The following is a 15,795-nucleotide window of genomic DNA, read 5'->3' as shown; positions in this document are numbered from 1 at the left end:
CTCTAATTGGGCATTCACATAAGAGAGATCATATCATATGGAACATGTGTACCAAGTTTCAAGTTGATTGGACTTCAACTTCATCAAAAACTACCTCGACCAAAAACTTTAACCTGAAACGGGACAGACGGACGAACGGACGAACAGACGGAAGGACGAACGAACTAACGCACAGACCAGAAAACATAATGCCCATAAATGGGACATAATTAACGGTTTTCAGGTGCCCCATGTTCGACTTTTATAACCTTCATCAATAACTAGATTCTTTGAATGTGTTCCTCAAATATTAAGCTCTACTTTAACGTAACAGTCAGTATTATATCCCCATTTGGTGTTAACAGCTTTACTTTAATTTGCAGTAAAACTTCAGTAAAATTCGGTCTAATGAGAGCTTTGTTATTACTTAGTTTTAGTATATTGATGCTGACAACTACATATGTCAGTCCCGATACGTTTTAAAGATTACATGGTCATGGCAAAATTTTCAGACAATGTATGAAATAACGTTTAATGATGTTTTTATTGGCAATTTAAACTGTTGGTCTTAATTTTTCTATTGAAGAGTTATCACGAAAAGTGTAGTTTTTGAAATGCTAGCTGTGCATTGTCTGAATTATCCTGTTGTGTGAACAAGTGTTTCTTTTTTCCATATCAATTATCTCGAAAGTTAATACCAATTGTGGATATAACACGGCTTCTTTCTCAGAAGTATTAGAAAATGTTATATCTATGATTATAGGAGAATTAAAGAGTTAAAAACCAGTTATATAAACGAAGAAATTATTTTTATGAGCAGAAGCTGAACATCTGCCAATAAGTCAACAGACAGGTATTAAAGCATTCTGTCATCAAACGTGAAGGAAAAAAACAGTTATGAAAAGGAGAACATTTTTCAAATGACTTAAAATATTCTTCAAATTCTTCAAGAATCTACATTTACGAATCTGATGTATGTTGCCAAATAATTCTGCAGGAGGTTAAAACCTGCTTCTCATAATTATCAAATTGCAACCAGTATTTGTATATAACTCTATTATCGTTGTTACTATGATTACCAGAGAGGGACGAAGATAACTCATTCTTTTTGTGTGGCAATCCAACATCTTCTATCATTCTGGCCATTTCCTGTTTAACTTTTTCAGGTTTAAGATTCTTCAATCGAGCATAAAACCATAGATGTTCTTCAACTGTAAGGCTATAAAAATAAAACGTTTAATGTTCGTTAGTTTCCATATTCTACTAATCAGATTAACCTATCATACAGATATAGTAATTTGATCATATTTTGTTTTGTGAAGTCATGAACATTTAGAAATATACAAAATGATGCAAATCCCCATGATCTGACAAAGTCACAATTTGTATCAGGTATAAATTAAACACTGCCACGTATAGTGTACGTCATAAATGGTGTCACTTTAAAGCGCTTCAATTGAAGAGATGCCATCAAAAAACAAAGTTAAACAGTTAAATGTTGGCAAATATTTTTTTCATAGTTATTATATTAAATTATAATTTTCCATAATCATACTTCCATAATAGTCAATAATTCTACTTCAAAATCAAACATACACCATCTAACTTAAATACTATCATGGGATACCACATATATTTACACTTTTGATGAATTATTTACTTAACGTCAAATTGGAAATATTTCATGCATGTTCAGGTCGAGAATACATTTACAATTAAACAATAGGTTAGTACTGCTGTACAAGTGCCTAAATTAAACAAAGGACTGCCGTTTGAAAGAAGACCAATGATTGACCATACTTATATACTCCAGTCAACTCGTGGAGTATTATTTACATTGTGCAGACATAGGATTTGATATAGCACGATCAAATGTCACCACATACATAGAATAACACTAAAATACACACATTTTAATCGATACGTTATTTTTATACCAAAATATTTACGCGCATATCTTGAACGATACATTATTTCTATACAAAAATTGACCATAACACTTTTTACATTTTGTATATCTTAAATAATAGCTTATTTACAAATATGACATCATGTTGTAGAGGCAGCAAATCTATTATTGATAACATTTATTTCCGTAAGTCTGTTATGACTATAAAAAAACTTCTTGTGATGTAAAAATATATATATATCATTGAAACACTCAAAGCCTTTTCTCGACTGCATTAACTTGTGTCAATTCATCATGATAATAGATATGTGGCGATACTTCTACACTTACTTATCAAACAGCAGATTGTGTTGTGGACACATGCCAAGACTGTCCCTGACAGCGTCCATCTCGGTCAGTATACTATGACCATAGATAAAGGCTGTGCCATCTGATGGAGGGAATAATCCTGTCAGTATAGACCTGTAAAAAAAAATGAATTTACTTTTCACTCGATTTGTGGAGCTAGAATATAACGTATGAAAGCGGAGGCTATCATACTAAGTCAATAGTTCCAGATGAAAGGTAACATTTTTCAATATTTGCTTTAAGCCATGGAATGAGTCGATACATTTAAAAAAAAATGGATTATCCAACCAACGACAAGATACTACAGCACTTGGCTAAAAAATTAAGTTACACATAGGGCTTCAGAATTTCAAGTATAGACTTGGCTGGAATGTAACACGTACACATTTTGTCAAATTGATTTTTAAAATAAAATCAAAACAGGTTGATATTTCAATTATTGGGGTTCTCTTGTATTTTTAGTCAACATTTTCTCATTTATTTTATCTTTTGTTTAACTTTAAAAAAAATAATAAACATCAAACATGTTACAACATTTGTTAAATATATATATTCATTGATAAATATTTTATAATGAGTCTAAAATTTAAATGTTGAGATTGAGTTGCACCAAAACAATCGTTAAACTTACATGGTAGTTGTCTTGCCAGCTCCATTATGTCCGAGGAATGATGATATTTGCCCCTCGTAAAAATTTATTGAGAGACCATCCACTGCTACTTTGTTTCCATTCTTGTAAACTTTCTTTAGGCTTCTGATCGACACACCCACTTTTTTGTTCTTTGGCTCTTCTTCTATATTTGCATTACCTTGGGGAAAGGAATATGTTAATGTTTAGAAATACATAAATTTACATGGGCATTTCATTGCAGAAGGGAACCTGGCATTGTCATTTTAGTAATAACTTAAGCTACATTGGAATTACCTTGCACAGAGGAACATGGCATTTATTTATTGACATAACCTTGGAGAAAAAAAACCAGGGCATTTGTTTTGGAAATATATAAATCTTGATTGGCATTACCTTGCAGAAACGAATATGGCATTTTGTTAAGGTATATCTAAATCTAAATTAGCTTTACCATGCACATAGGAACAGGGTGTTTATTTAGTTATATCTAAATAATTATTGACATAGGACATTTGTTTTTGAGATATCTAGATCTTTATTGGCATTACCTTGCAGAAAGGAACATGGCATCGTGTTTAGCTATATTTAAATATACTTTGACATTGGTTAGACAAAGAAACAGAGCATTGTTGTAGCTATATTAAAAACTTAATTGCACATGATACATAAAAACGCATTTTCCACACTGATATAAAAATGCTTTGATCTTTTTGTAAAACCTTAATGTTTAATGATTAGCATTATAAAAACATTAATAAACAAACATGTATACATTTGTCAATTATATGTAAATACTTACTTTGACCTAGTGCCTTAGTTGACACTGCATGCATGTATTGTTCTCTTTTATCTTTAGATATAGATGGCTTGCACCAATATGACTTGAGAAAAGGGAAATAATAAGGTCTTGGAATTCCATACTGACCTGAAATTGAGATACAAGAAGGATATAAAAACAATACGGGTTTACCATTTAGCTAAAAGATCATCCAATAAAAATTAAACCAACAATTGACCTATTTAATCAGTATAAGCTTTAGAGCAACAAATAAGTTCTAGTTGAAATTAAACCAACAAAAATGGAGGTCTTTAAAAAAGAAGGTGACTAAAGTTGGTATACTTGATTTTTTTTTACATCTGTTTCATTGACTTAAAAGTTTAATGTATATGTATATAATTAAGAATTTAATGCATCCTATATACATGGTTTTTTTCAAATATTACAGTTTGGCCCTTCAAGAAGTTGGTTTACTTTCACATTAAGGAGACGACTTTTCACAAAACAGTCGATTGGAGTAGGTGCCAATACATGTAGATCTTTATTGTGCATAAGCATAAATTCCACCGATAAACAGTCAATATAAAAATAAAAAAAGATCTTGTTAAAGCATTAACTTGCACCTCTATTCCGGAGACAGTTGTTTTTTGACGAAATCCTAATAAAGAGCAAAGCCATGAGCGCATGATATGCCTGTTGCTGTACCTTAACAGTACTTGTTTTTAATAGCGATGGTGTCCTTATTACTGTCTTCTAGCCTAGAATATTTCAGACGTAAAAACAAATAAAAACTAAAAACATGTCATAGAACAGATAATTGATAAGTTTGATGATCGTTATGGTTAATGCATAGTATATTTGTAGAACTTTAGTACTGGAGATATATGTATGATAATCATCTGGATAAAGATATGTTACTTACCAGGGAAAACAGCTTCTATATACCATGTTATTAAACCATATATAATGGCATCAATAAACATCATGATAATACAGTTCAAACAGCTGTAATTACCATGTACAAGAGGTGTGTCTGCAATATTACTCCATTGGATACCAATGGCTTGCTCCTCATACCTAGCTACATAACTAGAGGCAAATCCTAAGGCTACACTGGACGACAGACCCTGTTATTAAAAGAAACATTTTAAATGAAAAAAGAATGGAAACTGTGAATGTATCAGAGCCACAAAACAAAAGACAAAAGAGCAGAAACAAATTTATTTGTTATATGTGTTCTTATTCTACTGATTTTTGTTATTTGTTGTATTTGTGAAAAGGAGAATGAATGTGCAAGTTTGTTTTGCTTAACATGGCCATCTTTTGCCTGTGATTAGGAAATTAAATAATCGAATCTCGATTGTTTAGAAGAATTATTACAGGAAGTTCTGATCGAGGTTCAGATTATAAAATGTTTGTGAAACCTCTCCCGTACTAAACTAACGTAAAGAAAGACTTATATATATATACCTATCATCAGCTCCTCCCATGAATTACTCAACAATAACGACACCAAATATCTAAAGACAGCACAGCATAATAGAAGACCTAGTCCACTGTATACTTACAGCTAGATTTGTATGTGTACTTGTCATCAAGTTCAAGAAAGATGTTATAAGTAAAAGATTTAGCTATCTATAAAACCAGGTTCAATCCACAATTTTCTACCTAAGAAAATCTCTGTACCAAGTCAGGAATATGACAGTTGTTATCCATTCGTGATATATTTGAGCTTTTGCAATTTGATTAGGGAATTTTCGTATTGAATTGTCCTCAGAGTAAAGTATTTTTGTGATTTTTACTATTTTTTTGCACATAAAAGATGGACGAAAGATACCAAAGGGACAGTCAAACTCATAAATCTAAAACAAACTGACAACGCCATGGCTAAAAACGAAAAAGACAAACAAAAAACAGCACACATGACACAACATAGAAAACTAAAGAATAAACAACACGAACCGCCCCAAAAACTAGGGGTGATCTCAGGTGCTCAGGAAGGGTAAGCAGATCCTGCTCCACATGTGGCACCCGTCGTGTTGCTTATGTGATAACAAATCCGGTAAATAGTCTAATTCGGTAGGTCACATTCATGAAAGGGAAGGGGATTGTAGTTACGACGTAAGGAACATATCCGATATCATCTGTGAAACGGTTATTCCATAACGGTCAACCAACTCGTGATGGCGTCCGTAAAATATACGAAGGAATGATTTCAATTTCACCATTTGGAACTCTTGGTTTAATAGCTTCCTTGTGAGCAGCAACCCTCTATCAAGAAAATCATGATAGGAAATGCAAGCACGGGAATATCGTATCAATTGGGAGATATATACCCCGTATGCAGGTGCTGCTGGAATGTTTCTACTTAGAAATGGAAAGTTCACAATTGGAAAGCGGAAATCATCTCTTTTGTCGTAAAGTTTTGTTTTCAACCGACCCTCATTGTCAATTTCTAGATGTAAGTCAAGATATGGATAATGGAGTACATGTTTTACTTACAGCTATACTTTTATGTGTACTTGTCAATAATTCCTCCCACAGAGTACACAGGGGATATATTAAATACAACATGAAGTATAAAATCCCACTGACACATGCTGCAATGTTAGCTTTGGAGAAGAAAACACTGAAGAGGAAACATTGTGATATAGTAGCCACTGTGAATGCTGTTAATATAAACAGGATAACTGTTGGGTCTGAATGTTCAACAACTTTTCCTGCCTGAAATCATAAAGTAAAATTATTAAATTCACTTCGGTGTTGACATGAATATCAATTATATAGTCATTTTTATTAAATTCATGTTTACAAAAGTATGAAATTTTCAAAATATTAAGGATTTTCTTATTCCAGAAAGAGATAACCGTAGCCGTATTTGGTACATTTTTTTGGAACTTTTGGTACATTGTACTCAATGCTATTCAACTTCGTATTTTAACTGATCTGGGCGTCACTGATGAGACTTGTGTCTGGTGTATAAAATAATAAGCCTGGTACCTTTGAACACTATAGTAATGTAACTGACTTCGAATGAAAATGAAAATTATTAACAGAAAACGTATACTACTTTATAGTAAGACCAGAATACAGTTTTAAAATGTGTTTATACGATGAAGAAAATCAAATTGGGAAAAAAAGGTAATACACGTAAATATTAAAATATACAATAAATGCGGGCATGCTATTACTTACCTTCAAAATAATAACCATCAGTATCAGAGATATAAACATAACAATGAAGGCATCAATAAACCAGGCCAGCCAGTGGACACCATTACCCAATCCCATTATCTTCATTCCTTCCTTCAGACGCATCTCTTTTTCATACACAATATTCTTACATATCAAGGCTACAGTTAGCATCCAAGCTAACACCAGAAATAATGGCAAAGTTAGGGAAACGGCGCTGCCAAATCTATGTAACAATAATTATAAAAGTTTGAAATTTGATACGGTCTTCAATTTCTGTGGTTATATACGTCTTAAGAATGCAAATGTAACAGATTGTTAATATTTATTGACTATGCAGTGCAGTAGTGATGATAATTCTAATTGATGTTTGCATTTTGTTTTGGACTTTGAAATATTTTGGCCTAAATCTTTACTGTCAATGGGCGTCGTTTGCTAAACAGATGGAACTGTAGATAATATTATAAAATGTATGACCGAACAAACAAATTGCCTGTAAATCTTTTCTGTTAACAGTAAAGCAAAATTTTCGAAATACAATATGGATAACTAATTTTTCACTCAAATATAAAACTGAAGTTATAATTGTTCTTTAGATAACTAGAAATGTGGTATGATAACGTTTTCCATTAGTATAACATTCGCCAAAATGCGTGAGGTTTGGCTTGCCACACAACCAGGTTTAACCTACCATTTTAGTCTTCTTAAATTGTCTGTACCGAGTCCGAAATATTGCAGTTGTTATATAATAGTTCGTTTCTATTTATGTCGCATTGTCGTTGGGTTTTTTGTTGCACTTCAGAGTCCTGTAGTTTTGTTGTTTTCCTCTTATAGTTGATGTGTTTTGCTCGGTTTTAATTTGTACCCCGGATTTATTTTCTCTCAATCGATTGATGATTGTTGAATAGCGGTACACTACTTTTACCGTTATTTGTTTACATAGAAAAGTCTTTATTTATAAATTTACTTATCATTTGGTATTATTTGTTTTCTTCATAAAAATAGTATTTATGATGGACTTTGCTAAAAAAGAAATGCCTTTTAACAACTTTATACCAATGCACTAGACTTATTGTTTTTTGTTTGATTGATCAACATGCATTTTGTTTTTAGTGGAGAAGTTATATCTTTATCATCATTTGCACAATTCAAAATGAGAGCCCTTGTAAAATGTGTGCAACTTATTCGCTCTGCAGATACTGCAGACTTGCAATTGGTTCTTCCAACGTTTGCGTGTAAAATAAGAACTGATGCAACAAACAACAAAATCCCATAAAACTGAATCTTATTCCAAACTTTATTCATTAATATCTGTAACAGATAATAACTTACTTATCTTGGATATAACATGGATATGGAAACATCTGTGTGATAACTCCTACATCAGATGTATTGTAGGTCTGGATTTTTATAATAGCATGGTCAATCATATCCTGCAGAAAGGCAAAACCATATGTTACATATTTTGTATCTATTCCAGGTTTAGATCTAGGTGTTGGTCTCCAGTACCTAGAAATACACATTTTTAAAAATGTCAAAATGTCAATAAAAAGTAAAATTACAAAAAAAAACTGGCAAAATAAAAAGATCAAACACATCAAACGAACAGATAACAACTGTCATATTCAAGAATTGGTCAAAACTATTTGTTAAATTTGCCGTGCTAACTAATTTTCTGATGACCTAAGTGGGTGCAAGTAGATTTGTAACTATAAGATGATGTGCAAGTACAAAAAAGGTTCTCTTTTGATAGATATTTGAGCCCGAGTTCTGAAACATAAATGTTATACACTGATTCAAATATTAACGTTTCTTTAGCTGAAACAAAAATATAAAAATTCATTTTTTTTCCAGAACAAGGTTATTTATTGAGAAGTATTTCAAGATTCATCTCAAAGTAAAAAAGCTGTCCTTTACAGAACAAATGAACAATAACAACTATTCATTGAATAAAAGATGTTGATAGCATTAAGTTATCACAGAAGGTCCGAAAATACCCGAATCCAATAAGTCTGTCAGAAATGAATAAAAGGTAAAACTTCAACGGTATATGGCGAGCACAAGACAAAAATAAAACATTCATGCGAAATTATGTACGAACACAGAGAGAAAACCCAGTATTATTTTGACTTTGGACAGAAATGTATGGCAGTCTAGAATTACTTTTCTAAGATGAAAGAATAAAAGGAACTTCTTAAAACTACAAAACAGAAAAATAAAATTTTGTCCGTGATAATTTTTTTATCGTTGATAAATAATACTCACTTATCCTGAACTCTATTTGTTTTATCTACACGATCCTTGTTCATTCTGATAAAATATTTTACATGTGATTCGAGTCCATATCCATGATCTTCATCAAATATAATAGCTGTTGGATAAAAATAACAACACATTATTGTATTGTATATAGAAATAGAAAGAATTGGTATGAGGCTCCGAAATGACAAATGTGAAATTATTCAAAAAAAGCAATCCTAACTGCCTTGTTTAGGTGTTTACATGAATATCAATAATGTGGTCATTTTTATAAATTTCCTGTTTACAAAACTTTTGAATTTTTCAAAAAATAAAGTACTCAGTTGAAGAGCATTGAGACCCAAAATTCCTAAAAGTGTTGCCAAATACAGCTAAGGTAATCTATGCCTCTATGCCTGAGGTAAAAAAAGCCTTAGTATTTCAAAAAATTCAAAATTCAGTAAACAGTTAATTTCTAAATATAACAATATCAATGATAATTTGAAACGTGTTAAAGTTGTAGTTATTTAGTTAAAATGCTATACCTAGAACTGACTTCTTTAAAACAATTCTGTTTTTTTCAGCAAAAATAAGTTTTAAAGATGCATCTTCAAATAACTGAACATGGTATTAACAGTTGCAAGAAAAAAATAGAAAAATGAATGTGTTTTTTATGTTACATTATCAGGTTATTAGCTTATCTCAAAAGTTTATAAACTACCTCCAAAGTATCTTTTCTGTTCGATCAATTGTAAGCTTCTTATTGTTAGCTCATGCTCTGTTTTGAATCCTTCAAACTTGTCAAAGACAAAACACTGAAATTAAAGGAAATAAAATATGTTTTGAACACTCATTTTTATCGAGTGGTTTTGGTGCAAGTTAATATGTGGTATGGGAGTGTACATTTTTGTATTACAGTTAGGTAATTGAAAATGTACCTCATAAGTTACATCCAGCAGAAGGTCTTGTTTGGGATACATTGTATATATTATTTTAATCAAATTGGATCAGAACCATTAAATATGAAGCATCATGTTAAGGATCTTCATTTAGAAATTGACAATGAGAACAAAACTTTACAACGAAAGATTACATTTCCTAGTTGAGACGATCTTCCAAGGCTTGCGTTTCCTATCATGATTTCATGATTTTGATTGCTGCTCACAAAGAAGACAGGAAACCAAGAGTTCCAAGTGATTTCCTTTGACAATTTTAAGGACGCCATCACGAGTAAGTTGACCGTTATGAAATGTTTATTTCACTGATGAAGACGGACATGCTTTTATTGTCGTAAAAACAATTCCGTCATCCTTTTTCAAAAATGAGTAGCACGACTGATACCACATGTAGACCCAGATAATATCTAAAACAGTTTGTTTTACATCGTAAAAGAATTAATTATATACAACTATATTTGTTCATACATAAAGCTACAAATTGTTACTATTATAGATCTAATTTCGATTATTTGATAGAGTTTTTCTTTTTATTTAGTACATTCCAAAATGCATTTACGCGACTTATATTAATTACCTAGAAAACATCAACTTTTATTTAGTATTAAAAAGCACAGTTAATTATAATGATAAATTGCATCTAGACTAACATTATATGGATATATTTTTTACACTACTAGTATTGTAAATCCAAGGTAAAAAATGGACTGCATTTTTATTGCCTTTTATTTCCCCTGAATAGATGGTTCATTTTGTAAACAGGAATCTTAGCCTGTTACGGCACGACTAAGGTAGTTGTAAACAGGAAATATTTAGGAATAAAACGTTTATATATCTTAACAAATAATAAAAAAAAAAAAAAAAAAATACATTGTAAACAATGGTTTCTACTAGGAGAGTAATACAGGGTTTATAAAGATGAAAGAAAGATGTAATGAATACTAATTGCTACAGTAAATTACCTTTTCATATTTCGAAATCATTTCTAGTACACTGTTCACATCCTCTAAAACATCCTTCCATGTATAGTTGGAAACGTTAATATCTGTACCACTGTACAGAAAGTTAAACATAGACTCACAGGGATTGTAGTTAGGATTCTTGTGACAAAGTGTTGGTTTGTCAACGCAAGCTCTTGGTCTATATTCGTGCCATAGTTTATCACATACTTCCGAACATGTGAAATTCTGTAAATATTGTAGTAGGTAAATATCCAGTTATTCAGCAAATTGAAGTTGTTCATTCAGGTCTGTCAATGAACATATAAGCATAACAGAATACTAAAAATAACTATGACATACTGTTTTTGCTTTTGCTTGTAATAATATCAACATGGAATCACAAATGAAATACAAAATTACTTTCTAAAACATAATTCAACAATAAATTACCTTCCCATATCAATTTGTTCATGTTATAACATATGGTTCAGATAAGGATGAACACCAATTTCAAAAGTCAACATTAAGGGCATACTTGTACTAGCTATTATTCAAACAACTTTAAAGATGAACAGCAGCAATACACGTGTTGTTCCCTTGATAAACTGGCATTTCCCAGTTTTTTATAAGATTGTTGTCTATAGATATATACATCACCTATATCGTATTAACGGAAAAAAAATTAAATTCATGGACACAGAACCAATTATTTATTTAATCAAAAGATTTGATATTAAGGATGTTCGCTACTCTGTTTAAAAATAACAAGCTTTTTAAATGGCTGTTATGAATTGATAGTATATAAATAAACTAAAAAAGCAGAAAATAATGGAGGGACCGTGTGCTTGTTTTCGAGATATGAGTCATTGAAAATTTGGCGGGAAGTAATTCTCTCTCGATTTTTCATATATTTAACATTGGCAACTTTTTTGTTTCAAAAACTATGAAAAAATAACAAGGATTTTATAAGACTTTGAAATATGTCTTTTTACACTTTATGTAATAAAATTATAAAAAGAAAAGAAGGGGTAAGTGGGCAAAATTTCTTAATGGCAATACATGGATAAAACCAGAGGATTCCGAAAATCTGGCAAAAATTTAGAAATAGAGGAGCAAACATCCTTAAATAAAGGCAAGAGTAGTATACGGCTGTTCAAATAAACTCACCATAGATACCACGACTAAATTTTATATATACGCCAGACGCGCGTTTCGTCTACAAAAGACTTATCAGTGACTCATCACTCGATAGAGAGAGAAAAAATCAGGGTTGCACACTAAAACCTAGGAAAAACATCAACTAAAAGAGGCAAACAAAGGAACAACAGGAAAGCTGAAGTGCAACAAAAACAAACGCCAACATACATAGAACAATACTATTTCATAACAACTGCCACATTCCTGACTTGGTACAGGAGATTTTATTAACACATGGTCATGATGGTGGGTTGAACCTGGTTTTGACGGCTAGCCAAATCTCCAACTTACATGGCAATATTACAAAATATTGATAAAACGACAACACTGCGTGATAGAAATACAGCCAAAACAAACGCAAGAATATTCCTCACAGATAAACGCACACACAAATCATTTAATAGTCGTTACCACATGTAAACCGCATAATAACAACAAACATCTTCCATTGACGACAGACAGCACAAGACATCACAAACAATTATTTTCACAATACAAGTCCAAAAAATTATCATGGTATTGACGATATTGAAAGGCTATTTTGAATAATTATTTGGACTGTCACAATATTTTTTCCATGGAATATAGAAAATAACTCTATTATATTGACAAACAAGACATGTATTAAATGTTCCGAAAGTACAGAATTCCAACAGCCAACGATAAGACATAATAACACATTGTCCAACCGAAACACATGAACGTTGGATGCACCTTTACCAACAGAAACATCATAAATAAATACATAAATGTTGGATGTATGAAAATACCAACACACGTCGCATAACAATGGAAATTCACACTCGTCAAAACAGTCATATTTGGGTACTTGGAAGACAGACGTCACCAATGTAAAACTAAAATATAAGACTCGGTAAATATGTCATTGGCTAGTTTAGACACAGACACATCGTAAAGTTCAATCAATTCGTGATGGTGTCCATAAAATTTACTGAGTGTATTTTTCCCTCCCCATAACTCTGATGGAGCAGTTTCTGCGTAAGGAGCACACTCTTGTAAATAAAGTTCGTGTAGTGCACGAGCATACCATATTATTTGAGATATGTAAACACCATACGATAGACATGGTAATGTTACTGCTGAGGAATGGGAAATTGATAATACGGAAGTTGAAATCATCCCGTTCTTTATATATTTTAGTGTGAAATCGTCAATCTATGTCAATACTGAGGAAAAGATCAAGGTGTGATGCAATCCTTCTCGTATCAATAGTTTCCTTATTTTCAAGTCGACAGGGATATTTGAGATGCATGTACTGACTGAAATATGGGTTATTTAGTGATAGGACATCATCAATATGTCTGTAAGCAAAATTTAAGAAATTTTGAAAGGTGTTTTTCCTTTTTGTCTTTTAGAATATTCTGTTTCATACGAGTACAAAAACAAGTGGACAAGAAGGAATGCACAATTGAGAATCTACGTCTGATTACCACCACTTATAAAGTATATCTCATCACCATATTTTAAGGTCATTTTTTACTGTAGAAATAATAGTAGTCAGCACAGAAAGATGTTTAGTCGAACATCTTGATAATCAAGCTAGTTATCGTTGTTCTTTTAACATAGTATTTTGAATTTTTGGTATATAGTAAAATAACGGTAGATTTTCTTCGTTTTATTTGATATTTATACCAAATGAAAGAAAGACAGATTTATGATTTATAAAATTTCATCCTTTGTTTATGATGTTCAAGGTGATGTAAGATACGAGTTGTTCTGTTCATCCCAAGCAATTTTCAGAGACTTTGCAAATAATGGATTGAACGTACGAAGACAATATTATTAGAGGCTTTATCTGCTGGAACGACGACATATTTGTCATGCAAGGAGGATACAGGATCCACAATCTCATGGTTATTGAATGAGATGGAAACCCTTGTTCCCATAGTAAATTGTAGTGTCTAAAAGCGCTTCTGAATGCATTATCGAATGTCTTTGTTTCATCCAGATAGTGTACAGTTCTAGTTTTTCTGGTTCGTGCATTACCCATTTTCTAGCATAGTCATCAACTACATCCATCAGTAACCTAAAGTTCTCTTTCCAGTTGATTGGCTAGGGAATTTTATATTTTGGTCAATTTGCTAAAAACTCGTTCGTTGGTAACGATGCTAAGGTCGCCAGTAATAAGATGACTAGTTGGACTTTTATTGTATTTTTACGTAACAAATAAGCAATCTTGAGGTTTGGTTTTCAAATATTTAAGATTACAGACATCTAAAACCCTCTTGTGGATGAAATTCTTGGATGCAATAGACTTGGATTGAGTAAATTAAATGACAGGTGTAGCTTTATTTCTAAGCATCAGGTTTGGCTGTTTGAACAGATTTCTGATGAAAAATATTTCTGATAATGATAGCATATAAACCTTTTAGGCGTAGAAGTGTTAAATAATTGTAATTTGTTGACAGAACTACCCCCTTGGACTAGATAAAATGTATAAACCATCAACTGTCCTATCCAAAAGTCATTTCTCTTTGAAAATGGTATGGTGTACTCAATATGGGATCATTTGTTGAATTATATATTTTCTATATATTACGGATTTTCATTGAAACAATAGAATGGCTGATTAAAATGTTTATAGAGAAATCTGGTTATTAAGATCACTAACATTACACCGATGGTCATTCATTTTAAAATTGAGTCTCTTTTGAGTTTCCACTACGTAGATTAGTCGACAACATTCAATACCATAAATAATATTGGAAGTTGTACAAATTAAATCCTCATGTGTATTATAACTTTTGGTGATTCTACCTTAACTAAAAGATCACCTTCATAACTGGATCTTTTCTTAATTTTGACACAAATAGATAAAGATCTATGACAAACGTGAAGCTTTCATCTCTCCCATTGTCAACTTCCCTTTTTCCGGAAGAGGCATACCCCTGGCCTTCATATATATCTCAATTGACGTCATGCATGGATATTTTCACATAGGTATGCCTTTGACGGAGTTTGCATTCGTTCCTAAATATAAAGATAAATATTGAAATCGATAAACAAGCGATACCTCAAAAGTGTACTAATTTTCTTAAATATTCGCTAATTTAAAGAAGTTCTGACTAGTTGGATAATTATTTTATAAACCATATATAAGACTATATAAGAATAAAAATATGTGGTATAATTGTCAATGAGCGACTCTCCCTTAAATGAAGTACATGTCAGCAGCCTAAGGTTTTTAATATTAAACGAGAAACAGACTCCAACTTTTTACCTCATAACTTAAACACTGTGACGATGAATATTTTTTCAAATGATTTACATCCCTAATGTTCTGAAATTGAAACGGGTAGAAACAATTTCCAAATGACCTTGTCGAATTCCCATAATTTAGAAACGACAATATATGTTCAATATTGAATGTCTGTAATTGAATTTTTTTTTTACTAAGGATCAAAAACTTGAACATGGTCAATAATTCCAATAATATGCCAACTGACCATTTTATTAGTTTTACATATTTGAAGATCTTTCTTGATGATCTATTTTGTCAATTTAAAATTTTCTCTTTCTTCATTTTTTTTTTTAAAGAGTATGACCAAAAACCAAAAATCTCCAAAATTGTAATAATTATCTTGGAATGTTAACTTCTTATAAGG

The 15,795-nt window shown here is 31.6% G+C and overlaps 1 protein-coding gene across 2 annotated transcripts in view; it reads right to left on the bottom strand.

Moving 5' to 3' along the window:
* LOC143055184 (phospholipid-transporting ATPase ABCA1-like) overlaps positions 1-15,795 on the bottom strand; it is a 69,613-nt gene that overhangs the window by 35,357 nt on the left and 18,461 nt on the right. For both annotated transcript variants that reach the window (XM_076228326.1, XM_076228333.1), the window contains 11 exons: positions 10,994-11,218; positions 9,797-9,890; positions 9,103-9,208; positions 8,170-8,346; positions 6,841-7,063; positions 6,148-6,369; positions 4,568-4,772; positions 3,667-3,792; positions 2,868-3,045; positions 2,219-2,350; positions 1,059-1,198 (listed from right to left, as the gene is read on the bottom strand). In XM_076228326.1, coding sequence (XP_076084441.1) covers positions 1,059-1,198; positions 2,219-2,350; positions 2,868-3,045; positions 3,667-3,792; positions 4,568-4,772; positions 6,148-6,369; positions 6,841-7,063; positions 8,170-8,346; positions 9,103-9,208; positions 9,797-9,890; positions 10,994-11,218 — 1,828 coding nt within the window. The remainder of the gene's footprint in view (positions 1-1,058; positions 1,199-2,218; positions 2,351-2,867; positions 3,046-3,666; positions 3,793-4,567; positions 4,773-6,147; positions 6,370-6,840; positions 7,064-8,169; positions 8,347-9,102; positions 9,209-9,796; positions 9,891-10,993; positions 11,219-15,795) is intronic.

Source organism: Mytilus galloprovincialis, chromosome 1 (assembly GCF_965363235.1).
Source record: "Mytilus galloprovincialis chromosome 1, xbMytGall1.hap1.1, whole genome shotgun sequence".
Taxonomy (NCBI): Eukaryota; Metazoa; Mollusca; class Bivalvia; order Mytilida; family Mytilidae; genus Mytilus; species Mytilus galloprovincialis.
This window is presented reverse-complemented; position numbering and strand designations above follow the sequence as displayed.